Source organism: Coregonus clupeaformis, chromosome 21 (assembly GCF_020615455.1).
Source record: "Coregonus clupeaformis isolate EN_2021a chromosome 21, ASM2061545v1, whole genome shotgun sequence".
Classification (NCBI taxonomy): Eukaryota; Metazoa; Chordata; class Actinopteri; order Salmoniformes; family Salmonidae; genus Coregonus; species Coregonus clupeaformis.
In genome coordinates, this window is record NC_059212.1 from 35661498 (window position 1) to 35686692 (window position 25195).

General features: G+C 44.5%; 1 protein-coding gene across 5 annotated transcripts in view; it reads right to left on the bottom strand.

Annotated features, from left to right (window-relative positions):
* LOC121535351 (acid-sensing ion channel 1C-like) overlaps positions 1 to 25195 on the bottom strand; it is a 185902-nt gene that overhangs the window by 50100 nt on the left and 110607 nt on the right. For 3 of the 5 annotated variants that reach the window (XM_041842346.2, XM_041842345.2, XM_041842344.2), the window contains exon 1: positions 2132 to 3238. The exons of the other annotated variants lie outside the window; for them this stretch is intronic. In XM_041842346.2, coding sequence (XP_041698280.2) covers positions 2132 to 2782 — 651 coding nt within the window. In that variant the 5' untranslated portion in view covers positions 2783 to 3238. Of the gene's footprint in view, positions 1 to 2131; positions 3239 to 25195 lie in introns of those variants that run through there. 5 annotated transcript variants of the gene reach the window in all.

Sequence of the window (25195 nt, forward strand, 5' to 3'; positions counted from 1 at the left end):
ACCAGGAGGAGGAGCAGTCTCGGCCGAAACCGTGACACTAAACCTGTACTGTTGAGAAATTGGTAATGTCTACTAAGCACTTGAATGTGACTAACAATGACATCCATTTTCTTGTCAAGTAAAATTTAGCAGCAATCTGTTTGAAGAGTGCTAATAGCTTTGAGGTGAAATGATTGAGAGCAGCTGACTGTTATAATTATAGACTAGTGCATTCAGGGGCTTATTTTCACTGATAAGCCTAAAGCAATCCACCTATCTGGGGAATAAGCTCATGAAATGGATGCACACAGTCAATAAAACTTCCAGATGTTTAATATGAACTGCTGAAACTTTAATTTTGTACTAATTTATAATGGTTGAATTATTGATGCCTTCATTAGTCTTCCATGAAGCTGCCACTGTTGCTAAGAGAGAGGAACACAATGAGAAAGAGAGTGGTTTGAATAGCAGTTACTAAAAGGATTATGTTTTGAGACTGAGGCAATGTGAATGTGATAGGATTGACTTTGTTATACTGTACCACTGCGGCTCAAAAATCATCTAGCGTGTTAACAATATGTAATGAAACGGATCAATAACCTTCTCTAAACTGTATTTGGATTATTTGGATTCTTACAATTCACTGAACAACTATTATGTTTTATAAGCAAAAGAAAAGACGGTAACACTTTATTTTAAGGGTCCGTAATAAAACATTTATAAGGCATTTATAAAACATTTATAAAACATTTATAAACCATTTATAAGGCATTTATAAGGCATTTATAAAACATTTATAAGGCATTTACAAACAGTATGCTCACCATTTATTAATCATTGCTCCCACATTCGAAAATCTTGGTAAGCTAATTATTCACAAATGCATATATATATTTCCTTAAAGATCCTCTGTTGTGTGCCTATTATTTTACCAGGTACTGCTGGAATGTCAATATTGAATGGCATATTGTACATCCAAGATCATGGGACGAGACCTGCTTGCCTCTGCCTGCTCTTTCAACTACCATGTAAAAGGTACACCTGTTTGTTGGGAGCATTTTGTCTCATCAAACTAATAAGGCCTTATGATGGATGTCACCACTATCTCACCTTTCATACTGCCAACTACCATTTGATTTGAGCTGGGGCATAATATGCCAGTATTTAATAGCCACTAACAGACACTAGCATGGTCAAGACAAGCCCTGTTGCTAGATTAATCACCACCTGGCTCAGTACTCTGGTCCCACAGCTATACATTAGAAGAGAAACAGGTAGCCCAAAGGGAGAAATCCTATGCCGTGGGATACAGATTTCCCTTTTAATATCCATTGTGGTGAACATTTTAGGGAGAGGGATGATGGAGGAGAGAGGGATGACTCTGACAGCGTAACAAAGCCTCTCTCTAGATATCAGAGTCAGCCTTCCATGTCCCGTTTTAGACAGACCCACATTGGCTCAGACGGACATGACAGGGCTTCAGTTTCCTCTCTCCTCCTGTCCATAATGAGGCCCTTTGAGCAAATGGCCCCTGCCAGAACCAAATGGCAGCTGTATTTTTTTTTTTAGGTTTGACCTTTGAAAATGTGCAGGTTTAATATAAGATAATCCCTAGGATGAAGCTCACAATGAAGCACCAATGAAGCACCAAATCTTTTTGGAAAATCTCTGTTTTATTCTTTTACCAGGTACTGCTGGAAACCAATGGCATGACAATCTTTTTGTGAGAAATAACACTGGACACTCCAAACATGTATAAAGTATTTATAAAGCATAAATAGCGCTCACTTTCGATCAGGGGCTGCAAAAATACTTTACTAATGATTAGTAAATGGTTTATAAATGTTGGAGTAATGATTAATAAATAGTGAACACACTTTATAAATGCCTTATAAATGGTTTATTACGGAATGGTGTTACCGAAAAGACATGGCATGTTTACCAAGGACCAGACAAATCATCTGACATGATACCAGCAGCTAGCCTTAAAACTTCAATACCTTCAATCCTCCTGCCTAGAGAGTACCTGCTAGAATGAATATCATTCAAACACACCCTTTAATTAATTATTAATACCTTGTACAGAAAATGCCATCAACAACACCTCTCAAACATCGGTCTCTATATTTCTAGGCTACATTACTTTACATACGGTGGTGAAGTTCTGGTGGGTGCAGTTCTCCCCCCGGAACCTGCATTCCAGCAACATGTCCTCCAGTTGGTGGCCCAGCCTGCCAATCATCTCAGTGGTGTTGACATGGTAATGTGGAGATGGGGTGTAGCCATTGAAGTTCAGAAGGTTAAGGAGGCTGTACTTGTGATTGTCCCTCAGAAGAGCCAGGCTCCTATCCATGACCGTGTGGTTCTGGTGCATCAGGTCCATCCAGTAGCCGCTGTGGTACAGGTCAACCTTGGTCAGACTGGACACCCGGAACAGGTTGTGGTTGCAGAAGGTCACAGCCGGGAAGGACATGTTGTGAGCCCACACCATCTTGATCTTGGTGACGGCCGGGTAGGACATCAGGTAGAAGATGCGGTTCCAGGACCAGGTGAACAGGAGACCCATGCACACAAAGAAGGCCAGGAGCCAGAGGACCCGCTGGGGTAAGGTCTTGTCTGGGGAAAATACAAACTTCAGCCCGTGGACCTTGGTCCTCCTCATGAAGGCTACGGTGATCTCCATCCATGATTGTTTCAGCATGCTCTTCCTCCTCCTTCCTGTTTTGTTCTGGATAGTGGTCTCCTGGGCATCGTTAGGTAGAGACCCCGGGCTGTTTAATTCTGATGTGGGGGCAGTTAACATAATGATCTCTGTCCCAAGGCGACCTGTACGGTTCAAGCCAAAAGACAGTCTTCTTAGTCAAGCTTTAGGGTTTTCATTTTACATTCTGTGGCTTCCTGGAAAATCATAATGGGTTTTCTGATTGAATTGGTGTCATAAATTCCAGGCAAAACAGAACATTTATATCCTTTTCAATGCTCCAGATAGACACAGCTGTCCAGTACTCAGGCTAGAATAGTCTTTACAGTGAAGATCACAACAAAAGGCATCGCCTGTACTTTTCAGGGATATACAACTAATAACTTCACGATTTAATTAATTGTTTTTAAACTTAATTTTTTATCCACCTAATTTTTTTATAAAAAAATAAAAAAGAAGATAACCAACACCAGTCTCTCATCAACAGATGGGTGTGATACTAATATGTTGCAGGTGCAGGCATGTAGTTCAATTCCAGAAGCAATCAGTCACTTAGGAAATCTGTAAAACGTACCCCTGGTGCTCAGATGTTGTTTCTCTTCTTCCTCATCACCTTCCTCTTCATCTCCACAATGAGACAATAATTTTCCCAGTTTCCAGTGGTTTGTGCCTTTTGTGCAGAAGCTGCCTAAGAAAGCTCTCAACTCCTCCCTCCTGCTCAGCTGGAAGATATGCTTTTTGTCTGTGGACCTGCAGCAGGAATATAGAGCTACTTTCCCCCCTCACTCTCTTTTCTCTATAGTCGAATGGGAATGAGGTGGAGCCACTGAGTTAAATTGTTTTCCTCCAGTGATAGAATAGGCACTCCAATGGCACAGATGGGAGGTGGGGAAGGGGAATGATATTTCTACCCCACGCATAAATATCAAGAGAACTCGAAAATAGAATACAGCAAAAAGTCCTACTGCAACAAGGAAGCAATGATTCCATTTCCATCCACTGCTACCTACACTGTGCTAGTGCTGCAAAAGTAGCAGCTTGTTTACTGGGATCCATGACAACTGTATTAATGATAAACCAGAGAACAGTAAATCAGATACTAGCCAATAACCATGAACTCAAATGACACCCTCAGAATTCTAGTTCAAAATCAATGAAATGTATTTATAAACTTTTATATATCAGTCACAAAGGGCTTTTACAGTAATCAGGCAATATCAAATGTCACTTTTACTACTTGTTTGTGGTTCTTTGGGTCTTAGACAGTTCTACATGGTAGTTTCACAAATAAAGTGCAATAAAGTGCTCCTACACAATTAAGAGATATGAAAGAAGCAGCTTTCTGTTCATTGAATCAGAGCCTCTGAGAGCCTCGAGAGCCAGCTAGGCAGAGGAAATTGGACCCAAGAGTATTGAGGTCCATGTCATTTTACGACATAATCAGCACAACACTCTTGCATGTGTGGCACAAGTTTTTCCCCACTGGAGTATAATAGAGATAATATTCTGTTAATTGGGAAAAGTCCTACAGTATTTGTAGCAGATATTTATTGAGGGCTCAAAACACTGAGACAGATGTTCAAAGACTGCAGCAAAAACATTATTGAACTACCCAGTCACCTGTATCTAAGCAGTTACAAGTTGGGAGCAAGTCATGCCTTTGTTACTGCAGTGGTGCAAACCTATTTTAATCCATTTTAAATCAAGTTTAGGGTAGGGGAGATTGAGCCAAAGTGTTAGTTGAGCCACACCTTGTTTCTAGGAAACCATACACAAAATTAATCATGTGACCAAATATTTAGGAAGAGGTCATCATTATATGGAGTCTGTGAAGGAAGAAACCACATGAACAAAGTGGTAAGCAATTTAGGTCCAAAAAACAAATTTTCACAAAGTCAAATGAATGTAGTTATTTATAGGTTTCATGATACTTGTATCTAAATCAAAGTAGATAAACTGTGGTTGTATACATAATTTGGACTCTCTATAAGCTACATTATGAGGTCTATGAGGTCCTAAACCTAGCATGAAAGTGCATCCTTGTAGCTGTGTGGGCTAATATAGTCAAATCTGAGCCAATGGCCATGGGGTAAGTTGAGCCAATGGCCACGATACCACCATACAACTGACAACTGGTCAAGAAATCGAAGGGTAAGTGATATTGAACAGAGATATCTATATCTGAATGTAGGCATACATTTAAGATATACAGTACAATATACCGCACTCCCATTCCATTAATTAAACTTTGATCTACCAGCACCATCACCCACTGTTGCAGGACACCATCCCTCACTTTCCCCAAGGCGGCTCAACTTACCCTGTCCCTATGCTCAACTTACCCCATACCGATTCTCTCTCTACTCTCTCTACTCTCTCTACTCTCTCTGCTCTCTTTGCTCTCTCAGGGTATGTGGTGCCAAGTAACCAACAAGCTACACTCTTAGAAAAAATTGTTCCAAAAGGGTTCTTTGGTTGTCCCCATTGGAGAACCCTTTTTGGTTCCAGGGAGAACCCTCTGTGGAAAGGGTCATCCCTGTGGTGAGTGTAATACTGAAATAAAGTGTCCATTTAAAACTAAAAGATGCCAATCTCCTATATTCATAAATGGGCATTCCCCAAATCGCATTAAGCAAAAAGGCTGTGTCAATCTATAGTCCTGAATATTAAACAGGATAAAATGTCTCCCGTTTAGGAGGGGAAGACTGGGTGAGGAATTGACTGGAGTTTGAGGGCTTACAATAAATATTTGTTAGAGCTATAAAACCATAAGTGATTTGAAGCAATGCCTGAATCTTTAGCTTCAATTACCTTTTTCTTGCACAGTCCAATGGAGCTCTTAACGAACACCATTTCTTATCTGATCATAAAATGCCTGCCTGCGGTCTTGTCGAACCAGCTTTTGAATTATGCTTTCTCTCCCCATTCTTTTTGCTACAAGAAAAAAGTACACTTGAATCTTTAATGAGCCCAGTTTTTTTTTTCTCTGATAATTTAGTCTACAAACAGGTTCAATAAAAAATGAATAGCATGAAAACCTCTGTAGAATGAAGGTTGAGTACTGACTTGGTCACTATCTCTCTGTGTCTGATGAAGCTGTATGTCTGAATTGTAATTTCAATGAATTTGACCCTCTGGTGCTGAAATGGACCATAAGGTCATTTTGACTTTACCTAGTGCTTGTTGCCATGGTTAGCCCAATGTTTTATTCCTTGCTAAATAATGGGTCACAATGGTTCATAATCAGTTCACTTATCTGGCTTGTGAATAGGCCTAGCTATGGTAGCTACTGTACATGCAATCCTTAACAAATCCTTAAGCACATAATTACAATGATTATGTCTATGAATTATTAAACATTCATGGGAATAAAATAACACAAAAGAGTAATATACATTTCGCATTACTACTGTAGTTAATTTCCCTTTAATGCATTTTAGTCCTTTGTTTTAAAGATAGAATCCTGAAAGATGCACTATACAGAAATCGCTCCGCCATTTCTTGGTTTCTAAAATTCTAATAGTTTGCCTAATTTCAGTTTATGTGACAAAACAAGCAAGTATAGTGTAGAGAATCATTGTATCATCTAAACTTCTGTGAAATATATTTTCCATAACCAAAAATATTGTATTTTTAGCTGTTTGAAGCTGGTGTACAAAGCCGAAAGTAAAAGATGCAGGAAACTTAAGAACGGGAAGCATATAGAAATAGCGCACATAGAACATATCTACTGCTTCTTAGACTTGCTTTAAATGATAATCACAGATCTATAACTCACATTTCTATGTGAATTTGTAGCTTTAATTGATACACTAACGAAGCAAGCACCCCACATCTGTTTTGATAAAAAGCTGAGGGATGGGCCTGGAGAAATGTAACCACTCAAATTCATTGACAGGGCTATGGATGCAAGAGTTGACTATCCATGATATCAAAATGGTAGTTTGAACAATGTTTAGAGGCTATACAGTGTTTATTTACATTTACTTTGTTTACAAACAAAGCTTATTTTTTGGGTTCTAATGGCAGTTGAACTTAGCTCATCAGGCATTTAGAAGTTATATTCTTTAAGAATCAATGGATATATATATATATATCATTAATTTATAAGTCCAAAAATGGATGTAGGAACTAAGGATTCTAGCTTTAATGTAGACAAGTTAATTAACTTTGCAATACCACCACTTTTAAGATTTAATGGTCCCAGCTTAACGATCAACCAACCGCATTGATTTGCTACCCTCTCTATTTATTTGGAAACCTGTCGATGTCTCTGACACATTTAACCAGGGAATTGCTGAAGCCCATTTGTTTCAGATGCCTATTGGGGCCATGCAGGTCCAGTGGTCCGTAGAGCTTGACTTGCTTTTCTAAAAGCTCCCTAGTCAGCAGCTTGAGATACAAGGACAATTTACAGATTCCATTAGGAACCTCCCATCAGAGGTCACAAATGGCCATGCATGATAATAATAATTACTACCACACCCTTTTACAATATAGACTTTCCCTAGGGTCCTCTTACTTTACCACCACAGCTCTCAATCCACCTTCTCCTCGCTCTCTTTACTTCTGTCTCTCTATACAGGCTGTTACTGTATATGCCTGTTATAAAGCATATTATAAACTGGATGGTTTGAGCCCTGAATTCTGATTGGCTGAAAGCCATGGTATATCAGACCGTATACCACGGGTATGACAAAACATTTATTTTTACTGTTCTAATTGCGTTGGTAAACAGTTTATAATAGCAATAAGGCTCCTCAGGGGTTTGTGATATATGGCCAATATACCACGGCTAAGGGCTGCATCCAGGTACTCCACGTTGCGTCGCGCTAAGAACAGCCCTTAGCCGTGGTATATTAGCCATATACCACATCTCCTCGGGCCTTATCGCTTAAGTAACCACTGGTACAGAACAGAGCTTGATGGAGAGGTGCTGCTGAGACCTTTTGCTCCACTAGGAGCTAAAATGATACAATCCAAGCTTGTGCTTCTCTATCCAAGTTGGTACACATGGTACCGATACACTTTACAAAGAGAAAGATGAAATCCAGTTAATCTATTCCTACATTCCCACTCATCTACTAATTACTGTACATAATCAGATCTTTCAATAATTTTCTCCACTGTTGAGGCTTGGACTGAGACAGACTGTTGTTGTGAAATTCCTGCAGTTCAGCCCAACACACAAAGCTAAGGCACTTCTTAATAAGCAAAGTACATCTCCATTTTTTTTACAGACATTCAAGTGGATTTTAACCTCTACGGGATCGGTGTCCCATATATATGGGACGGTTGAGCTAACGTGCGCTAATGTGATTAGCATGACTGTTGTAAGCAACAGCAAACTGTCCAGGACATAGACATGTCTTATATGGGCAGAAAGCTTAAATTCTTGTTAATCTAACTGCACTGTCCAATTTACAGTAGCTAAAGGAGTGAAAATATACCATGCCATTGTTTGAGGAGAGTGCACAACAACAGAAAACTTATCACGGCAACTGGTTTGATACATTCACCTCTGAAGGTAAATAATGTACTTATATTCAGTAATCTTGCTCTGATTTGTCACCCTAAGGGTCCCAGAGATCAAATGTAGCATAGTTGTGTTTGATAAAATCAATTTTTACATTCAAATGTAGGAACTGGGTTCTACAGTTTGAACCCCTGCTGTCTCTGGCTCCACACCCACCCTGCCTGGCCATCTAGATGTGTGGAAGTTAGTGTATAAGCTAATGATCCATCATGTATGACATTCCTGGGAGTGTGTAAACTTACATTTTGTATTACCATATCATTTTTGTATGTTCTCTATAGTTATGTACTTGAAAATGTATCAATTGACTAATTTGGCACATTTGGGCAGACTTCATACAAAATAATCCAGTATTGCAATGCTTCACTTGATCAATCTGAAACTTTGCACACACACTGCTGCCGTCTAGTAGCTAAAATCTAAATTGCGCCTAATCTGCAATATTATATTGTGGCCTTTCTCTTGCATTTCAAAGATGATGGAACAAAAAAATAAATAGGAAACATTTGTTTTTTTGGTTGTATTATCTTTTACCAGATCTAATGTGTTATATTCTCCTACATTAATTTCAAATTTCCACAAACTTCAAAGTGTTTCCTTTCAAATTGTATCAATAATATGCATATCCTTGCTTCAGGTCCTGAGCTACAGGCAGTTAGATTTGGGTATGTCATTTTAGGTGAAAATTTAAAAAAAAAGGGTCCAATCCCTTTTCACATATCAAGCTACAAACTCCCAGCAGCAATTTTTTGTACATTTCCAGACTGGTCTTTTTTTCCAGTGATATCATTTTATTACACTTGCCTCAGCCTCATTGTGCATTTAGACATCCTGGCTGTACCATAAAACCGAGTGTGAAAGATGGAGCAATTCACAGGGTGCTCCCAACCTGCATATAGAATGTTCCTTTGCACGTTGCAGTTCAAATCAAATCAAATCTAATTTTATTGGTCACATGCGCCGAATACAACAGGTGCAGACATTACAGTGAAATGCTTACTTACAGCCCTTAACCAACAGTGCATTTATTTTAAACAAAAAAAGTAAGAATAAAACAACAACAAAAAAAGTGTTGAGAAAAAAAGAGCAGAAGTAAAATATAGTGAATCTGAAAAAAATAATTACAGCCAACTACTGCTTTCATAAATAATCTGCAGAATGTTTATACCCATCTTTTCCCACATGTTTGAAATACCATAAAAATGTCACAACTTCCATTCCTTTATTTTCTTTAGACACCAATTGACTATTGTCTTCATAGCTTAATCTCTCTCTCTCTCTCAAACTATAAATCATGTGTTAAGGGTTTGTTATCCATAGCTGGCAAGTGGATTGGTCAAAGATTGGTCCAAACACTTACTGTATTCTGTGTTTATGTTTGAAAATCCTTTTTATAGATGAGACTGTCATCCAACTGAGATTTTTCTGTTATGAGATCTTCTCAAAGGCAGAATTGAATTTATTCAGGAATATTACCAGCTCAGGGGCAATCGTTAATGACTTTTCTGCTCTATAAAATTGGAACCGCTACCCCGGCTATTGAAAATACATTTCTATCGCCTAAACATTTGCATTGTCATTTTTCAAAGTGGGTCTAACTATAATTTACCATTTAATTAAACATTTATACAGTATGCATAATTTGAAGACCATCTTGTAATTCGATTTACCATCATCAATGCATAATCAGCTGTCCTGATTGTTGTTAAAAACACAGGCAAAAATAAGGAATCCTTAGAAATTAAACACCATTGAAGTCTGCAATGCTAAAGGTAAGGGTGCGTTTAGGACCATATATGAAGCCAATCAAGCCATCAAACCCATCTTTGTTCTATCTTGCACCATCTCTTCTACAGTAGCAGCGTGATTGAGATTCCATTATTGTATCCACACCTTGAGAGTAACTCAACCTCAACCATACCTGTGCAGTGTGTCAGACAGAATCCTCCCCCTGATCATGGTACAGTTGGGTTGAAGACCCAGAGGACTCATTAAAAGGCCAGAGGAACATGGTTTGGACTGTATGGAGAGGAGAGAGCTAGCTCCTTCAAGGGCCAGTGAGAAGGAATGCTAGTTGCTTCACACATCACATCCTTCCCTAGCTGGCACCAATTAGACACACCTCAGAAATACAGAGGGGGGGTTCAACCATCTGAACCTCAATAAAAATATTATTGAAAATTAATCTGCAAACCTACAAAAAAAAACATTTGAAATGTTGGCCTAACTACTGGGATTTATAGAGTTCTAATACATGCAATACAATTAAAAAGAGACAACAAAAAACAGTGAAAGGGCATCATGTACCATCAATTCATCCTAGCAGATTTTGACTCTGGCCTCTTCTTTTGTCGAAGGGGGACATCTTGTGGCCTGTTTTTAAATTAACCTAACCCCCCCATTTCACGCTATTGGGGATTTTATGCAACAGTACAGAACATTTATTTTCAACCGTTGCTATTTGAAAGATTCACTTGAACCTATTGCAACAGTGCAGAACATATTTGTTAAAAGCTTCTCGAAGACTTAACCAAAACTGTCATCTTTTAAAAAGCTCCTTTAGTTACACAGTGGGGAACGGGGTCTAAACTCAAAATAATTACTATGTTGCTCTCAAGTCTAAAATGATCTCTCTCCTAGACAGAGAGAGGTTTTTTCAGGTAAGAAGAGGCCAGGAGTCAGCAGCGTTACTTATTTGAAATCAAATTGCCGACATCTCTGCCTGAGTGGGTGTTGTGTGTATTCCCTGGGCGAACTGAGCCTGAGCCCCGAGCAGAGCAGAGGCAGTCTATATCAATAAATACCAGATGCAGTTGCCTTCACACACCCAGCAGGCCGCATTCATCTGGGAAACGTAACCCACTGGGCACAGACGTCAGTTCAACGTCTAGTTTCGATTTACATTTGATTGAGTTGTCAACAAACCTCAATTCAACGTGAAATCAACAAAACATTTCACCATGTCATTGGATTTAGGTTAAAAGTTGAGTGAAAAAAATAAGAAATGTCCTTACATTGATGACATTTTTCAAATCCAATCAGTTTTCCACATTGATTCAACGTCATCACATTGATTGTTGTTGTTGAAATCACGTGGAAAACAATGTTGATTCAACCAGTTTTTGCCCTGTGAGAAGTGTTCTGTCGCTCAAGGATTTCTAGTCCATAGCCTGCAGTCAAACTTTGAATGACTCCTCATTCCTTGAATTCTCTCATCCTCTCCAACACATCATCTATTACATGGATCAAGCCTCTACTGGTATGGTAGTGCGGTAGTGCTTTAATATGTCCCCATGCATTGGGTTTGGGTTGTTCACATGAAACTTTTGAGGTTTCTTCTTGAGAGCTAACTTTTAAAACTATTTTGCTCATTCTACAGAAAATCAAGCGGACTAAGCACTTGCCTTGGGCATAGTATGCTATAGCTATTTCAAGTCCAAGAAGATACTGTTATGATTCTACAGGCACTTGTAGACATGAAACCTGCCCATTTGCCCTTAAACATGAACAATATTTAATTGGCTAATCTAAATGTAAAGCATTTGAAAGAGCATCAGTTACTATAAGTACCTCATCAGTCAACGGGACCAAACTAGGTGAAGTGGGGTCGGAATAATGTGAACTTTCTGGTCATTGTCTCGTCTCCCACTTCCCCACAGTACAAGGCAACGGGATGCCAGGGGAATCTCAATTTACAGGGAAGTAGATACACAATACCACGGAAGGTGCTAAAAGGCTTTCATATTGGCTGAGAATTACATTAGCGGGAAACCAAAGCCAAATATTGACCTGAAGAGATAACAGAGGTAACTCTAGATCAAAGGTGATTTGATATCAAACGATGAGGAAGACTCCAGTCTAGTGATTCTGCCCAATGATAATCTGAGGAAAACATGATGCACCTGTTTTTAACAAGGTAGACAGTGGATATTGAGGCAACTTTATAAAAACTATAGTCTATCTAATATGATAACATAGCGGTGTGACTACTATTTGTTGTGGATGAATTAACTCATGCTTGGGTCTAATGTCTCAACCTTACAACATAATGAGGTTAAATATTATCTCTCTCTCTCTCTCTCTCTCTCTCTCTCTCTCTCTCTCTCTCTCTCTCTCTCTCTCTCTCTCTCTCTCTCTCTCTCTCTCTCTCTCTCTCCTCAACCCAACCCGAGGCCGCCCAACAGTAAAAGAAGGTAGCTCGCTATTATGCAGGGAGTGAATGAAAAGCATATCTGGAGGTGCTGGGGCACAAGGACTGTCTGGGAGACACAGACTGATAAAAACTCAACCTGAGACGTTGACGACCACACAATATAATCTAATCTATAACAGATAAATGCATTAGTGTATTTACCCCCCCCATCTTGGCACATCGTTGGTACGCGGAGGGGTACAACTTCAGCATGAGCACAGCATGTATTCACTGACAGCCAGGATGATTTATGTGGTCAGGGTTCTCGCTCCCTGCTTCAGGCCTGTGAGTCAGGTTGAGCCGAACATAGATGCCTCTGAGTATTAATGAGCCTATCCATCAAACTCCACCTCAGAAGACAGCAGATCTGGGTTTAAATACTAATTGAAGTCTTTTAAATACTTTGAGCGTTTGCTTTAGCCTGCCTGGAGGACCAGATGAGCGGGATTTGTTGTGTTATGACTATTCTATTGGATCCATTGCGCCAGACAAGCTTAATCAAGCTCAGATAAAGTATTTCAAATGACTTCAAATAGTATTTGAACCCAGGTCTGGAAGACAGCCACTATATGATACAATGAGTGGGCAGCGTGAGATAGGTTCACTTTGATAATTAAATAAGGGGTTATGAAATGTACTTTGGGACAATCTACAAACGTCTCTGTTAAAATGTTTGGAGACTCATACAACCTTTTTGCTTAATTTAAGATGGAATACTTTATAAGACCTAGCAGAAAGGGCATGTACACACCTCAACGCACACACACACATGCACACACGTACTGTACAAAACACACACACACCTTTGCTGCAGATATAAAATGCCTATTGTGACATTATAGTAAAATGTACATGACACCAAAAATAGGTCACAGATTTACATTTGTAAAACTAGGGAGTAGGATATATTTTAGTTTCTCTAATAATGACTACAACAGCGTCCAGGGAGAGATGATATCATTGAAGCGTTCATACTTAATAAGGTAATACATTTATATTTAGCACTGTTTCTCCTCCAGTGAATTCCAGCACCAAGAAACATTCCTTCACTACTTGCAGAGTGAATAATTATGCCTGGTGCCCTGATAGTTCTCTCTCAGATTCCTCAATATTATCGCACCAATATCTAACTCATTAACGGAAACATCTGCCGTTACACACACATCTAAAAGTAAAAGAATGGAATATAGCAATATTAGGACAAGCAATGTCGTAGTCCAGAGTGTGTGTGTATATAGAGTACCAGTCAAAGGTTTGGACACACCTACTCATTCAAGGGTTTTTCTTTATTTTTACTATTTTCTACATTGTAGAATAATAGTGAAGACATCAAAACTATGAAATAACACATATGGAATCATATAGTAACCAAAAAAGTGTTAAACTAATCAACATTTTATATTTGAGATTCTTCAAATAGCCACCCTTTGCCTTGATGACAGCTTTGCACACTCTTGGCATTCTCTCAACCTGCTTCATGAGGTAGTCACCTGGAATGCATTTCAATTAACAGGTGTGCCTTGTTAAAAGTTAATTTGTGGAATTTCTTTCCTTCTTAATGCATTTGAGCCAATCAGTTGTGTTGTGACTAGGTAGGGGTGGTATACAGAAGATAACCCTATTTGGTAAAAGACCAAGTCCATATTATGGCAAGAACAGCTCAAATAAGCAAAGAGAAGAAACGACAGTCCATCATTACTTTAAGACATGAAGGTCAGTCAATCCGGAGTGCAGTCGCAAAAACCATCAAGCGCTATGATGAAACTGGCTCTCATGAGGACTGCCACAGGAAAGGAAGACCCAGAGTTACCTCTGCTGCAGAGGATAAGTTCTTAGAGTTAACTGCACCTCATATTGTAGATAAGTAAAACATTTGATTAGCATACAAAGTCACTAAAACTAGGCCCTGAAAGTCTCCCTCCATGTCCCTCCTAGTTTGATTTGACTTAATGTCCTCCTCCAGGCTCTTTTTCACCTCACTTTACTTAAAGTGGCATTCCAGTCTCCTTTTCAAGTAATTTAACAGCTGATTTACTTAACAAAAGGCACATCTCAATAGGTGGTCCAGGTAAGTCATGACATGGTACAAGTGGGAGGGTGGGCCTTTCCTCTTTTGTTCTCTATTTGCTCCTCTATTGGTCCTCAAGCAAGGTGGGAGGCTTATGACATCACAAATCCCCATCAGTCCAACCCCTTAACTGCCCTACTCCTTGAAGTCTGCAGTTCTGTCTAAAAAACACTATTTTGCTTTAAATGTGTGTATTTTACTGTATATTTATATACAAATTGCTGGAGGACATCTTTAACAAAAGGCACATCTCAATAGGTGCATCAGGTCAGACATGACATATCAAATCAAATCAAATTGTATTTGTCACATGCGCCGAATAAAACCGGTGTAGACCTTACCATGAAATGCTTACTTACAAGCCCTTAACCAACAATGCAGTTCAAGAAATCGAGTTAAGAAAATATTTACTAAATAAACAAAGGTTGTTTTTTTTTAAAGAAGAAAAAAGGAAAAGTAACACAATAAAATAACAATAACGAAGCTATATACAGGGTACCTGTCACGATCGTTACCGGACCAAGACGCAGCGTGATAAGCGTACATTTTATTAAGTACTTAACTCACGACAAAACAACAAACAAACGAAACGTGAAGTCCTAGGTTACACAAAACAAACCTTAACGGAACAAGATCCCACACCGACTAGTGCCAAACAGGCTGCCTAAGTATGGTCCCCAATCAGAGACAACGAGATACAGCTGCCTCTGATTGGGAACCACCCTGGCCAACATAGATCTAAACGATCTAGCACATCAACATAGAAAATATAACCCAGAAACTACACACCCTGGCTCAACATTTCAGAGTCCCCAGAGCCAGGGCGTGACAGTACCCCCCTCCAAAGGCGCGGACTGCGACCGCGCCACACAAACACAACAGGGTAGGGGCAGGGTGGGCATTCCGCCTCGGAGGCGGATCCGGCTCCGGGCATGACCACCACTTTCTCTCCACCTCCCCGTTGCGCCCCTGCTCTGGTCTGGCACCGCTGACTGGAGCTGGACCCGACGACGGTGGATCAAACTGTACAGGCTCCGGACTGGAGCCGCTGGCCGGAGCTGGACTGGACACCGGTGGAGCGGATTGCTCTGGCTCCGGAGTGGATCCGCTGACTGGAGTTGGGCCGGACCCCGGTGGAGCGGATTGCTCGGAGTGGAGCAGCTGACCGGTGCCGGACCAGGCACCGGTGGAACAGGCACGGGCCGTGCCGGACTGGACACACGCACCACTGGCTTGGTGCGGGGAGCAGGAACGGGCCGGACCGGGCTGATGACGCGCACCACTGGCTTGGTGCGGGGAGCAGGAACGGGCCGGACTGGGCTGACGACGTGCACCACTGGGTTGGTGCGGGGAGCAGGAACGGGCCGGACCGGGCTGACGACGCGCACCACTGGCTTGGTGCGAGGGGCAGGAACAGGCCGGACCGGGCTGGCGACGCGCACCACTGGCTTGGTGCGAGGGGCAGGAACAGGCCGAACCGGGCTGGCGACGCGCACCACTGGCTTGGTGCGAGGGGCAGGAACAGGCCGGACCGGGCTGGCGACGCGCACCACTGGCTTGGTGCGAGGGGCAGGAACAGGCCGGACCGGGCTGGCGACGCACACCACTGGCTTGGTGCGAGGGGCAGGAACAGGCCGGACCGGGCTGGCGACGCGCACCACTGGCTTGGCGCGAGGGACAGGAACAGGCCGGACCGGACTGGGAACACGCACCACTGGCTTGGTGCGGGGAGCCGGAACGGCCGGGCCGGACTGTGGAGGCGGACTGGAGGTCTGGAGCGAAGAGCTGACACAACCCGTCCTGGCTGAATGCCTACTTCCACACAATACGTGTGAGGCATCAGCACAGGACGTACGGGGCTGTGCACTCGTACTGGCGCTACAGCACGTGGCACTGGCGCAGGATATACGGGACCGAGGAGGCGTACTGGAGACCACGAGCGTTGAGCCGGCACACCCCGTCCTGGCTGAATGCCCATCTTTGCACGACACGTGCGTGGTGCTAGCACAGGACGTACAGGACTGTGCCGGAACACTCGCGGCACAGTACGTGGCTCCGCATAACACGGAGCCTGCCCAGTCACACGCTTCCTAGCCTGAGTACGGGGAGTTGGCTCTGCTCTAACCCTAGGCTCCGCCAACCACCCTTTTAGCACCCCCAAAAAAAATTCTTGGGGCTGTCTCTCGGGCTTCCTCCTCGGCCGGTACCCTCTGCGTTGCCGCTGCTCCTCTCTATAGCGCGCCTCCACAGTCTCCTCCCAAGGACGGCGATCCATTCCGGCCTGAATCTCCTCCCAAGTCCAGGATCCCTTCCCGTCCAGGATCTCCTCCCAGGTCCAGGCTGTCTGTTCCTGGACACGCTGCTTGGTCCTCTTTTGGTGGGATCTTCTGTCACGATCATTACCGGAAGATACGGACCAAGACGCAGCGTGATAAGCGTACATTTTATTAAGTACTTAACTCACGACAAAACAACAAACAAACGAAACGTGAAGTCCTAGGTTACACAAAACAAACCTTAACGGAACAAGATCCCACACCGACTAGTGCCAAACAGGCTGCCTAAGTATGGTCCCCAATCAGAGACAACGAGATACAGCTGCCTCTGATTGGGAACCACCCTGGCCAACATAGATCCAAACGATCTAGCACATCAACATAGAAAATATAACCCAGAAACTACACACCCTGGCTCAACATTTCAGAGTCCCCAGAGCCAGGGCGTGACAGTACCGGTAACGAGTCAATGTGCGAAGTACAGGTTGGTCGAGGTCATTTGTACATGTAGGTAGGGGTAAAGTGACTACCTTTGGGGTGGTGTGTAGTGGTGGCGGGTCAGCTGTTTGTTCACCCACACCCGCCCGCAATAGCTAATAACCCATCCGCAACCGCCCGACTATATGTGATTATGTGAAAATCTGAGGCTCACACCCGACCCTAACCTGCAAACATAGAAAATGCGCTGTATGCTACAGTCAGGGACTGCGTAAAGATTTTTGGGGGTCTAATTTAGATATGTTTCTGCTTATAATTTCAGACATTTTAGTAGGCTAGTTGTTAGTCCACTTGTCTATAATTAGATACATGCAGTTTCTCTTCTGCCATTACTTATTACACTAGAAGACTAAGTAAACCCTTGTCATGAATACAGCCGAGGCTGCCCCTCCTCCTTGCTCGGGCAGGCTTCGGCGTTCGTCGTCACCGGAGTACTAGCTGCCACTAGCTACACTAGTCTTGTCTTTATTAATCACACCTGTTACCCATTATGCTTATTTGTGTCCCTATAATTACCTCTGTTTTCCCTCCTGCGTTTGTGCGTGATTGTCCGTTGTTTTATGTCGTTTGGTGAGCTGTTGTTCTGCTCTTCCCTGCGTGGAGGGTTTGTTATGGTTTACTTTTGTTTAGTAAATCCATTCATTTTCTCAGTTCTGTCCTGCGCCTGATTCCGTTTCACCACTTCACCCAGATGTGGACAGAATCACGCACCACCTATGGAGTCAGCAGGCACGTCCGATCCCAGCGCCTCGGTGGAGGAACGCATCCAGCAGCACTCGACCATGCTGCAGGATTCAGGGTCGGCTATGGATCGAGTGGTGAACACCATGGATCGATGGGAGAGAAGTGGGTTTCCTACACTTCCTCCTCCTCCGATTTCTCCCCAATCAAGACCATCAAACCCTGGATCCAGTGGAATTCGGCTCTTGCTCCCGAGGGAATATGATGGGACAGCTGCCGGGTGTAAGGGTTTCCTGCTCCAGGGGGAGCTCTACCTGGCGACCATCCACCCGGCTCCCTCGGGATATGAGAGCGTGTCCGCCTCATCTCCTGTCTGTCGGGCAGAGCGCTGGAATGGGCCAACGTGGAGTGGGGTGGAATAGAAGCTGAGTCCGTACGTTACGAGGATTTCATCCGCCGTTTCCGGGCAGTATTCGATCATTCGCCGGAGGGGAGAGCGGCGGGGGAGCGTCTGTTTCACCTCAGACAGGGGAGAAGGAGCGCACAGGACTTCGCCCTGGATTTCAGGACACTGGCAGCCAGCGCGGGATGGAATGAGAGGGCCCTGATTGACCACTACCGATGCAGTCTACGGGAGGACGTTCGTAGGGAGCTGGCCTGCAGGGACACGAATCTAAACCTGGACCAGCTGGTAGATTTATCGATCCGGCTGGATAACCTGTTAACCACCCGCGGACGTCCGGATCAGGGTCTGTCCAGTCCATCCCCCAGCACTTCCGACTCCACTCCTATGGAGCTTGGAGGTGCTGATGTGGAGAGACCCGGCAAGGGGGTGGTCACACAGCGGGCCGGTGCAGGAGAGGACCCTCATGGAATCGAGGCAGCAGGCAGGGCCCTGGTGGACCATCCCAGGTGAGTAGGCACCCACCTCACCCAGAGCTCCCTGTTGCTCACATGACAGTCAATGTACATTTTTGTTGGTTTTCCCCACATTACCAGCATAAGGCGCTCGTAGATTCCGGCGCAGCTTGGAATTTTATGGATAGGCTGGTTGCGCATAAATTAGGGATTCCTATATTGCCTGTAGATGTGCCCTTTAGGGTCGGGTATGGTTAGGGAGGTCACAGTTCCACTCCGGATGGAGACGCAGGGGGGTCATGAGGAGAGAATGAGTCTCTTCCTTATCGATTCTCCTGCGTTTCCCGTGGTGCTGGGGCTTCCCTGGCAAGCCAACTATGACCCCAGGATTTCGTGGCAACAGAGGGGTCTTAAGGGATGGTCAACTCAGTGCTCGGGAAGGTGTGTAAAAAAATCATGAAGGAGAATGTCCGGCCATCTGTTCGTGACCTCAAGCTGAAGCGAACTTGGGTTCTGCAGCAGGACAATGATCCAAAACACACCAGCAAGTCCACCTCTGAATGGCTGAAGAAAAACAAAATGAAGATTTTGGAGTGGCCTAGTCAAAGTCCTGACCTGAATCCTATTGAGATGGCAGTTCATGTTCGAAAACCCTCCAATGTGGCTGAATTACAACAATTCTGCAAAGATGAGTGGGCCAAAATTCCTCCACAGCGCTGTAAAAGACTCATTGCAAGTTATCGCAAACGCTTGATTGCAGTTGTTGCTGCTAAGGGTGGCCCAACCAGTTATTAGGTTGTAGGGGGCAATCACTTTTTCACACAGGGCCATGTGGGTTTGGATTTTGTTTTCCCTTAATAACAACCTTCATTTCAAAACTGCATTTTGTGTTTACTTGTGTTATCTTTGACTAATATTTAAATTGTTTTGATGATCTGAAACATTTAAGTGTGACAAACATGCAAACAAATAAGAAATCAGGAAGGGGGCAAACACTTTTTCACACCACTGTATATATATAAAGAAAAAATAAATATCACATTTACATAAGTATTCAGACCCTTTACTCAGTACTTTGTTGAAGCACCTTTGGCAGCGATTACAGCCTCAAGTCTTCTTGGGTATGGTGCTACAAGCTTAGCACACCTGTATTTGTGGAGTTTCTCCCATTCTTCTCTGCAGAGATCTGTCAGGTTGGATGGGGAGCGTCGCTGCACAGCTATTTTCAGGTCTCTCCAGAGATGTTAGATCAGGTTCAAGTCCGGGCTCTGGCCAGGCCACTCAAGGACATTCAGAGACTTGTCCCGAAGCCACTCCTGCGTTGGCATGGCTGTGTGCTTAGGGTCATTTGCCTGTTGGAAGGTGAACCTTCACCCCAGTTTGAGGTCCTGAGCGCTCTGGAGCAGGCTTTCATCAAGGATCTCTCTGTACTTTGCTCCGTTCAATCCTGACTAGTCTCCCAGTCCCTGCCTCTGAAAAACATCCCCACAGCATGATGCTGCCACCACCATGCTTCATGGTAGGGATGGTGCCAGGTATCCTCCAGACGTGACGCTTGGCATTCAGGCCAAAGAGTTCAATCTTGGTTTCATCAGACCAGATAATCTTGTTTCTCATGGTCTGAGAGTCCTTTAGGTGCCTTTTGGCAAACTCCTAGTGGTCTGTCATGTGCATTTTACTGAGGAGTGGCTTCCATATGGCCACTTTACCATAAAGGCCTGATTGGTGGAGTGCTGCAGAGATGGTTGTCCTTCTGGAAGGTTCTCCCATCTCCACAGAGGAACTCTGGAGCTCTGTCAGAGTGACCATCAGGTTCCTGGTCACCTCCCTTGCCAAGGCCCTTCTCCCCCGATTGCTCAGTTTGGCTGGGCGGCCAGCTCTAGGAAGTCTTGGTGGTTCCAAACGTCTTCCATTTAAGAATGATAGAGGCTACTGTGTTCTTGGGAACCTTCAATGCTGCATAAATGTTTTGGTACCCTTCCCCAGATCTGTGCCTCAACACAATCCTGTCTCTGAGCTCTATGGACAATTCCTTCGACCACATGGCTTGGTTTTTGCTCTGACATGCACTGTCAACTGTGGGACCTTATATAGACAGGTGTGTGCCTTTCCAAATCATGTCCAATCAATTGAATTTCCACAGGTGGACTCCAATCAAGTTGTAGAAACATCTCTAGGATGATCACTGGAAACAAGATGCAACTGAGCTCAATTGCAAGTCTCTAGCAAAGGGTCTGAGTACTTATGCAAATAAGGTATTAAATTTTTTTATTTGTATTAAATTAGCAAAAATGTCAAAAACCTGTTTTCACTTTGTCATTATGGGGAATTGTGTGTAGATTGATGAGGAAAAATATTAATTTAATCAATTTTAGAAAAAGGCTGTAACGTAACAAAATCTGGAAAAAGGGAAGGGGTCTGAATACTTTCTGAATGCACTGTTTGTGTGGGTGTAGATATGGTTGTCCTTCATCAACAGAACCATTGGACATCTATCAGTGATGTTTCTATCAGCGGATTCATTGCTAGATACAGTGAGGGAAAAAAGTATTTGATCCCCTGCTGATTTTGTACGTTTGCCCAATGACATAGAAATGATCAGTCTATGATTTTAATGGTAGGTTTATTTGAACAGTGAGAGACAGAATAACAACAAAAAAATCCAAAAAAACTCTTGTCAAAAATGTTATAAATGGATTTGCATTTTAATGAGGGAAATAAGTATTTGACCCCCTCTGTCATGAACCCTGCGTCCTGAGTCTGTTCCTGCCTGTGTTGCCGTTTTTCTGCTCGGTATCTCCTGTTTCCTGTAGGGGCCTGAACGCATCCTGTCCGGTTGCCGGGCGACGTTGCTAGGCGGGTGATCTCTCGATTAACTACACCTGCTTCTCATCAGCCTCGGCACACCTGGTCCTGATCATCACCCCTTCTTAAGCTCTGACCTGACATCCATTCCCTGCCGGATCGTTAGCCATTAACAGTATGTTTTGTCAGCGTATCAGCCTCTGAGTACTAGCGTTAGTTTTGTTGTTTTTGCACCTTGTTGACCTGCCTTGTACTTACCTCCGTTTTTTCTGTCTACAGTCATTCTCCCGGAACCTTCACCCAACCCCTGCCGTGCCATCATTTAATCTGCCACTTCACCTCCATCTACTCATCTCCGCCACCCGCTCTGTCTCCTGGATTATTCTGCATCTTTTGAATCTGTAAATAAACCCTCACCTTCGTTCAACTCACCGTGTCCTGGTCTGCTTCTGGGTTCTGTTTTAGAGAACCGTGACAGAATGATCCGGCCAGAAATGAACCCAGCGGACCTGGACTCTGTTCGCCATGCCATTACCCATCAGGAGAAGATGTTGGGACAACATAGCACGGCGCTACAGGAGATAGCGTTGTCAGTTCGGAACTTTTCTACCAGTCTGACGAAGATCCAGGCTCAGCTCAGTTTGCCGGTGGAGAATCCACCCATCTCCACCCATCTCGCCTGCCGCTTCTGGAGCTGTGCCCTTCCGTGAGCCCAAGGTTCCGACGCCTGATAAATATGAGGGGGAATTGGGAAGATGCCGTTCCTTTCTTATGCAGTGTGGATTAGTGTTCGATCTACAGCCCCACTCTTATGCCACAGACAAGGCTAGGATAGCCTTTGTCATTGAATTGCTGCGTGGTAGAGCCCTGGAGTGGGCTTCAGCCGTATGGGAACGACAGGACACCTGCATGGCTTCATACCAGGAGTTCACGGCAGAGATGATGAAGCTGTTTGACCATCCTGTCCGAGGTAAGGACGCAGCTATGCGCCTGTTTTCTCTTCGCCAAGGAGCTCGCAGAGTTGCCGACTTCGTAATAGAATTCAGGACATTGGCTGTGGAGAGTGGGTGGAATGAAGAGTCACTGCAAGCGGCCTTTTATCAGGGGTTGTCGGAGCAACTCAAGGATGAGCTGATCTCCTATCTGGAGCCTAGTGACCTGGACAGTTTGGTCGCTTTGTCTATTCGGGTGGATAACAGAGTTCGAGAGAGAAGGAGGGAGAAGCAATGGGGCCCGTCCAATCAATCAGCTTCTCGGTTCCCAGTCGGGTTAGGAGGTGGACCAGAACGCGTCGATCATTGTCCACCACACGGGATTAGTGGAGAGGTCCTGCCTCCAGATTCTGAACCCATGCAAGTGGGGCGGCACGGGTTAACCAAGGAGGAGCGCCAACATAGACGTGAGACCAACCACTGCCTCTACTGTGGTGGTTCGGGACATTACATCTCCACTTGTTCCCAGCGGCCGTCAAACTGCCCGGCTCGCTAAGTTTGGGAGGACTTTTAGCGAGCCGGTTTCAACCTCTCAATACCCCTGTCAGACCCCGTTTCCCGGCTACCCTCATGAACAGGAATCAGAGTTTAGCGATTAACGCTTTCATCGATTCAGGTGCCGATGGCAGCTTTATTGATGCCGACATGGTGGAACAGCTGGGGCTTCCCAAGGAGCGACTACCGGAAGCCATTGAAGCGACCACTCTGAACGGCAGTAGTCTGGCACGTATCACGATGAGGACGGAACCGGTTAAGATGCTGTTGTCAGGGAATCATTCTGAGGTTATCTCATTCTTCATTCTGCCTTCTCCCCATGTTCCTCTGGTCCTTGGATACCCCTGGCTGAAGGAACACAATCCCACGTTCGATTGGGTGACTGGCAAGGTAACTAGTTGGAGCATTGATTGTCATGCTAACTGCCTCAAGACTGCCTGTTCCCATTCTGTTCCCAGTCAGGTCATTGAGGCTAACCCCCCAGATTTGTCCCTGGTCCCCGAAACATATCACGATTTGGGGGAGGTGTTCAGTAAGCAGAGGGCTCTGTCACTTCCTCCCCACCGACCATATGATTGTGCCATAAACCTGTTCCCTGGAGCTGTCTATCCCAAGGGACGGTTATACAGCATCTCCCGACCTGAACGTGAAGCTTTGGAGACCTACATAAAGGAGTCCCTAGCTGCTGGTCTCATTCGTCCCTCGTCATCACCCCTGGGGGCAGGATTCTTCTTTGTGAGTAAGAAGGATGGCTCTCTTCGACCTTGTATCACGGTCAAGAACAAGTATCCCCTGCCCTTGATGAGCTCTGCTTTCGACTCCTTACAGGGTGCTACGGTGTTCACCAAGCTGGACCTACGCAATGCGTATCATCTGGTCCGGATCAGAGAGGGTGACGAGTGGTTGACTGGTTTCAATACACCGATGGGTCATTTCGAGTATCAGGTGATGCCGTTTAGACTGACCAATGCTCCAGCAGTGTTCCAGAGTATGGTGAATGACGTCCTGAGAGATATGATCGGTCTTTTTGTGTTCGTTTACCTGGATGACATTCTTATCTTCTCTAAGGAACCTTCCAGCCACGTCCAGCATGTCAAGCAGGTTCTGCAACGATTGTTGGAGAATCGCCTGTTTGTGAAGGCCGAGAAGTGTGAATTTCACGCCCACACTACATCCTTCCTCGGGTACATCATCTCCAGGGGAGAGATTAGGATGGACCAAGAGAAGGTTAGGGCGGTTCTGGATTGGGCCCAGCCCGGTACGAGATTGCAGCTTCAGAGGTTTCGGTACGAGATTGCAGCTTCAGAGGTTTCTGGGGTTTGCGAATTTCTATCGTAGATTTATCCGTGATTACAGCCGTGTGGCCGCTCCTTTAACTGCCCTGACTTCTAGTACCAGAACCTTCAGTTGGAATCCTGAGGCGGACCGAGCATTTCTGGATTTGAAGAGGCGATTCACCAACGCTCCGATTCTCTCTCAACCTGACACTGCCCGTCAGTTTGTCGTTGAGGTGGATGCGTCTGATGTGGGGGTTGGCGCCATCCTGTCCCAGCGACGCTCCACTGACGGTAAACTCCATCCCTGCGCCTACTACTCTCGTCGTCTTTCGTCTGTGGAGAGGAACTACGATGTGGGTAACCGGGAGCTTCTCGCAGTGAAACTTGCCTTGGAGGAGTGGCGCCACTGGTTGGAGGGGGCGGAGCAACCGTTTGTTGTCTGGACTGACCACAAGAATCTTGCTTACGTGCAATCGGCTAAACGTCTCAACTCCCGTCAGGCCAGGTGGTCGTTGTTTTTTGGACGCTTTAATTTTTCCTTGACGTTCCGACCGGGGTCTAAGAACGGCAAGGCGGACGCCTTGTCCCGGATGTTCTCCATGACGGAGGAGAGTGGGGCCAAGACTGAGACGATTCTTCCCCGGAACCTTGTCGTAGGAGCCGTTATGTGGAGGTTTGAGGAGGAGGTTATGGCGGCCCTTCGGACGCAGCCCGGCCCCGGTAATGGTCCACCCGGTCGGTTGTTTGTGCCTGAGTCGGTCCGTTCGGCTGTCCTCCAATGGTCCCACGCCAGCAAGATGGCTTGCCACCCTGGCGTGGCTCGGACGATGGCGCTTC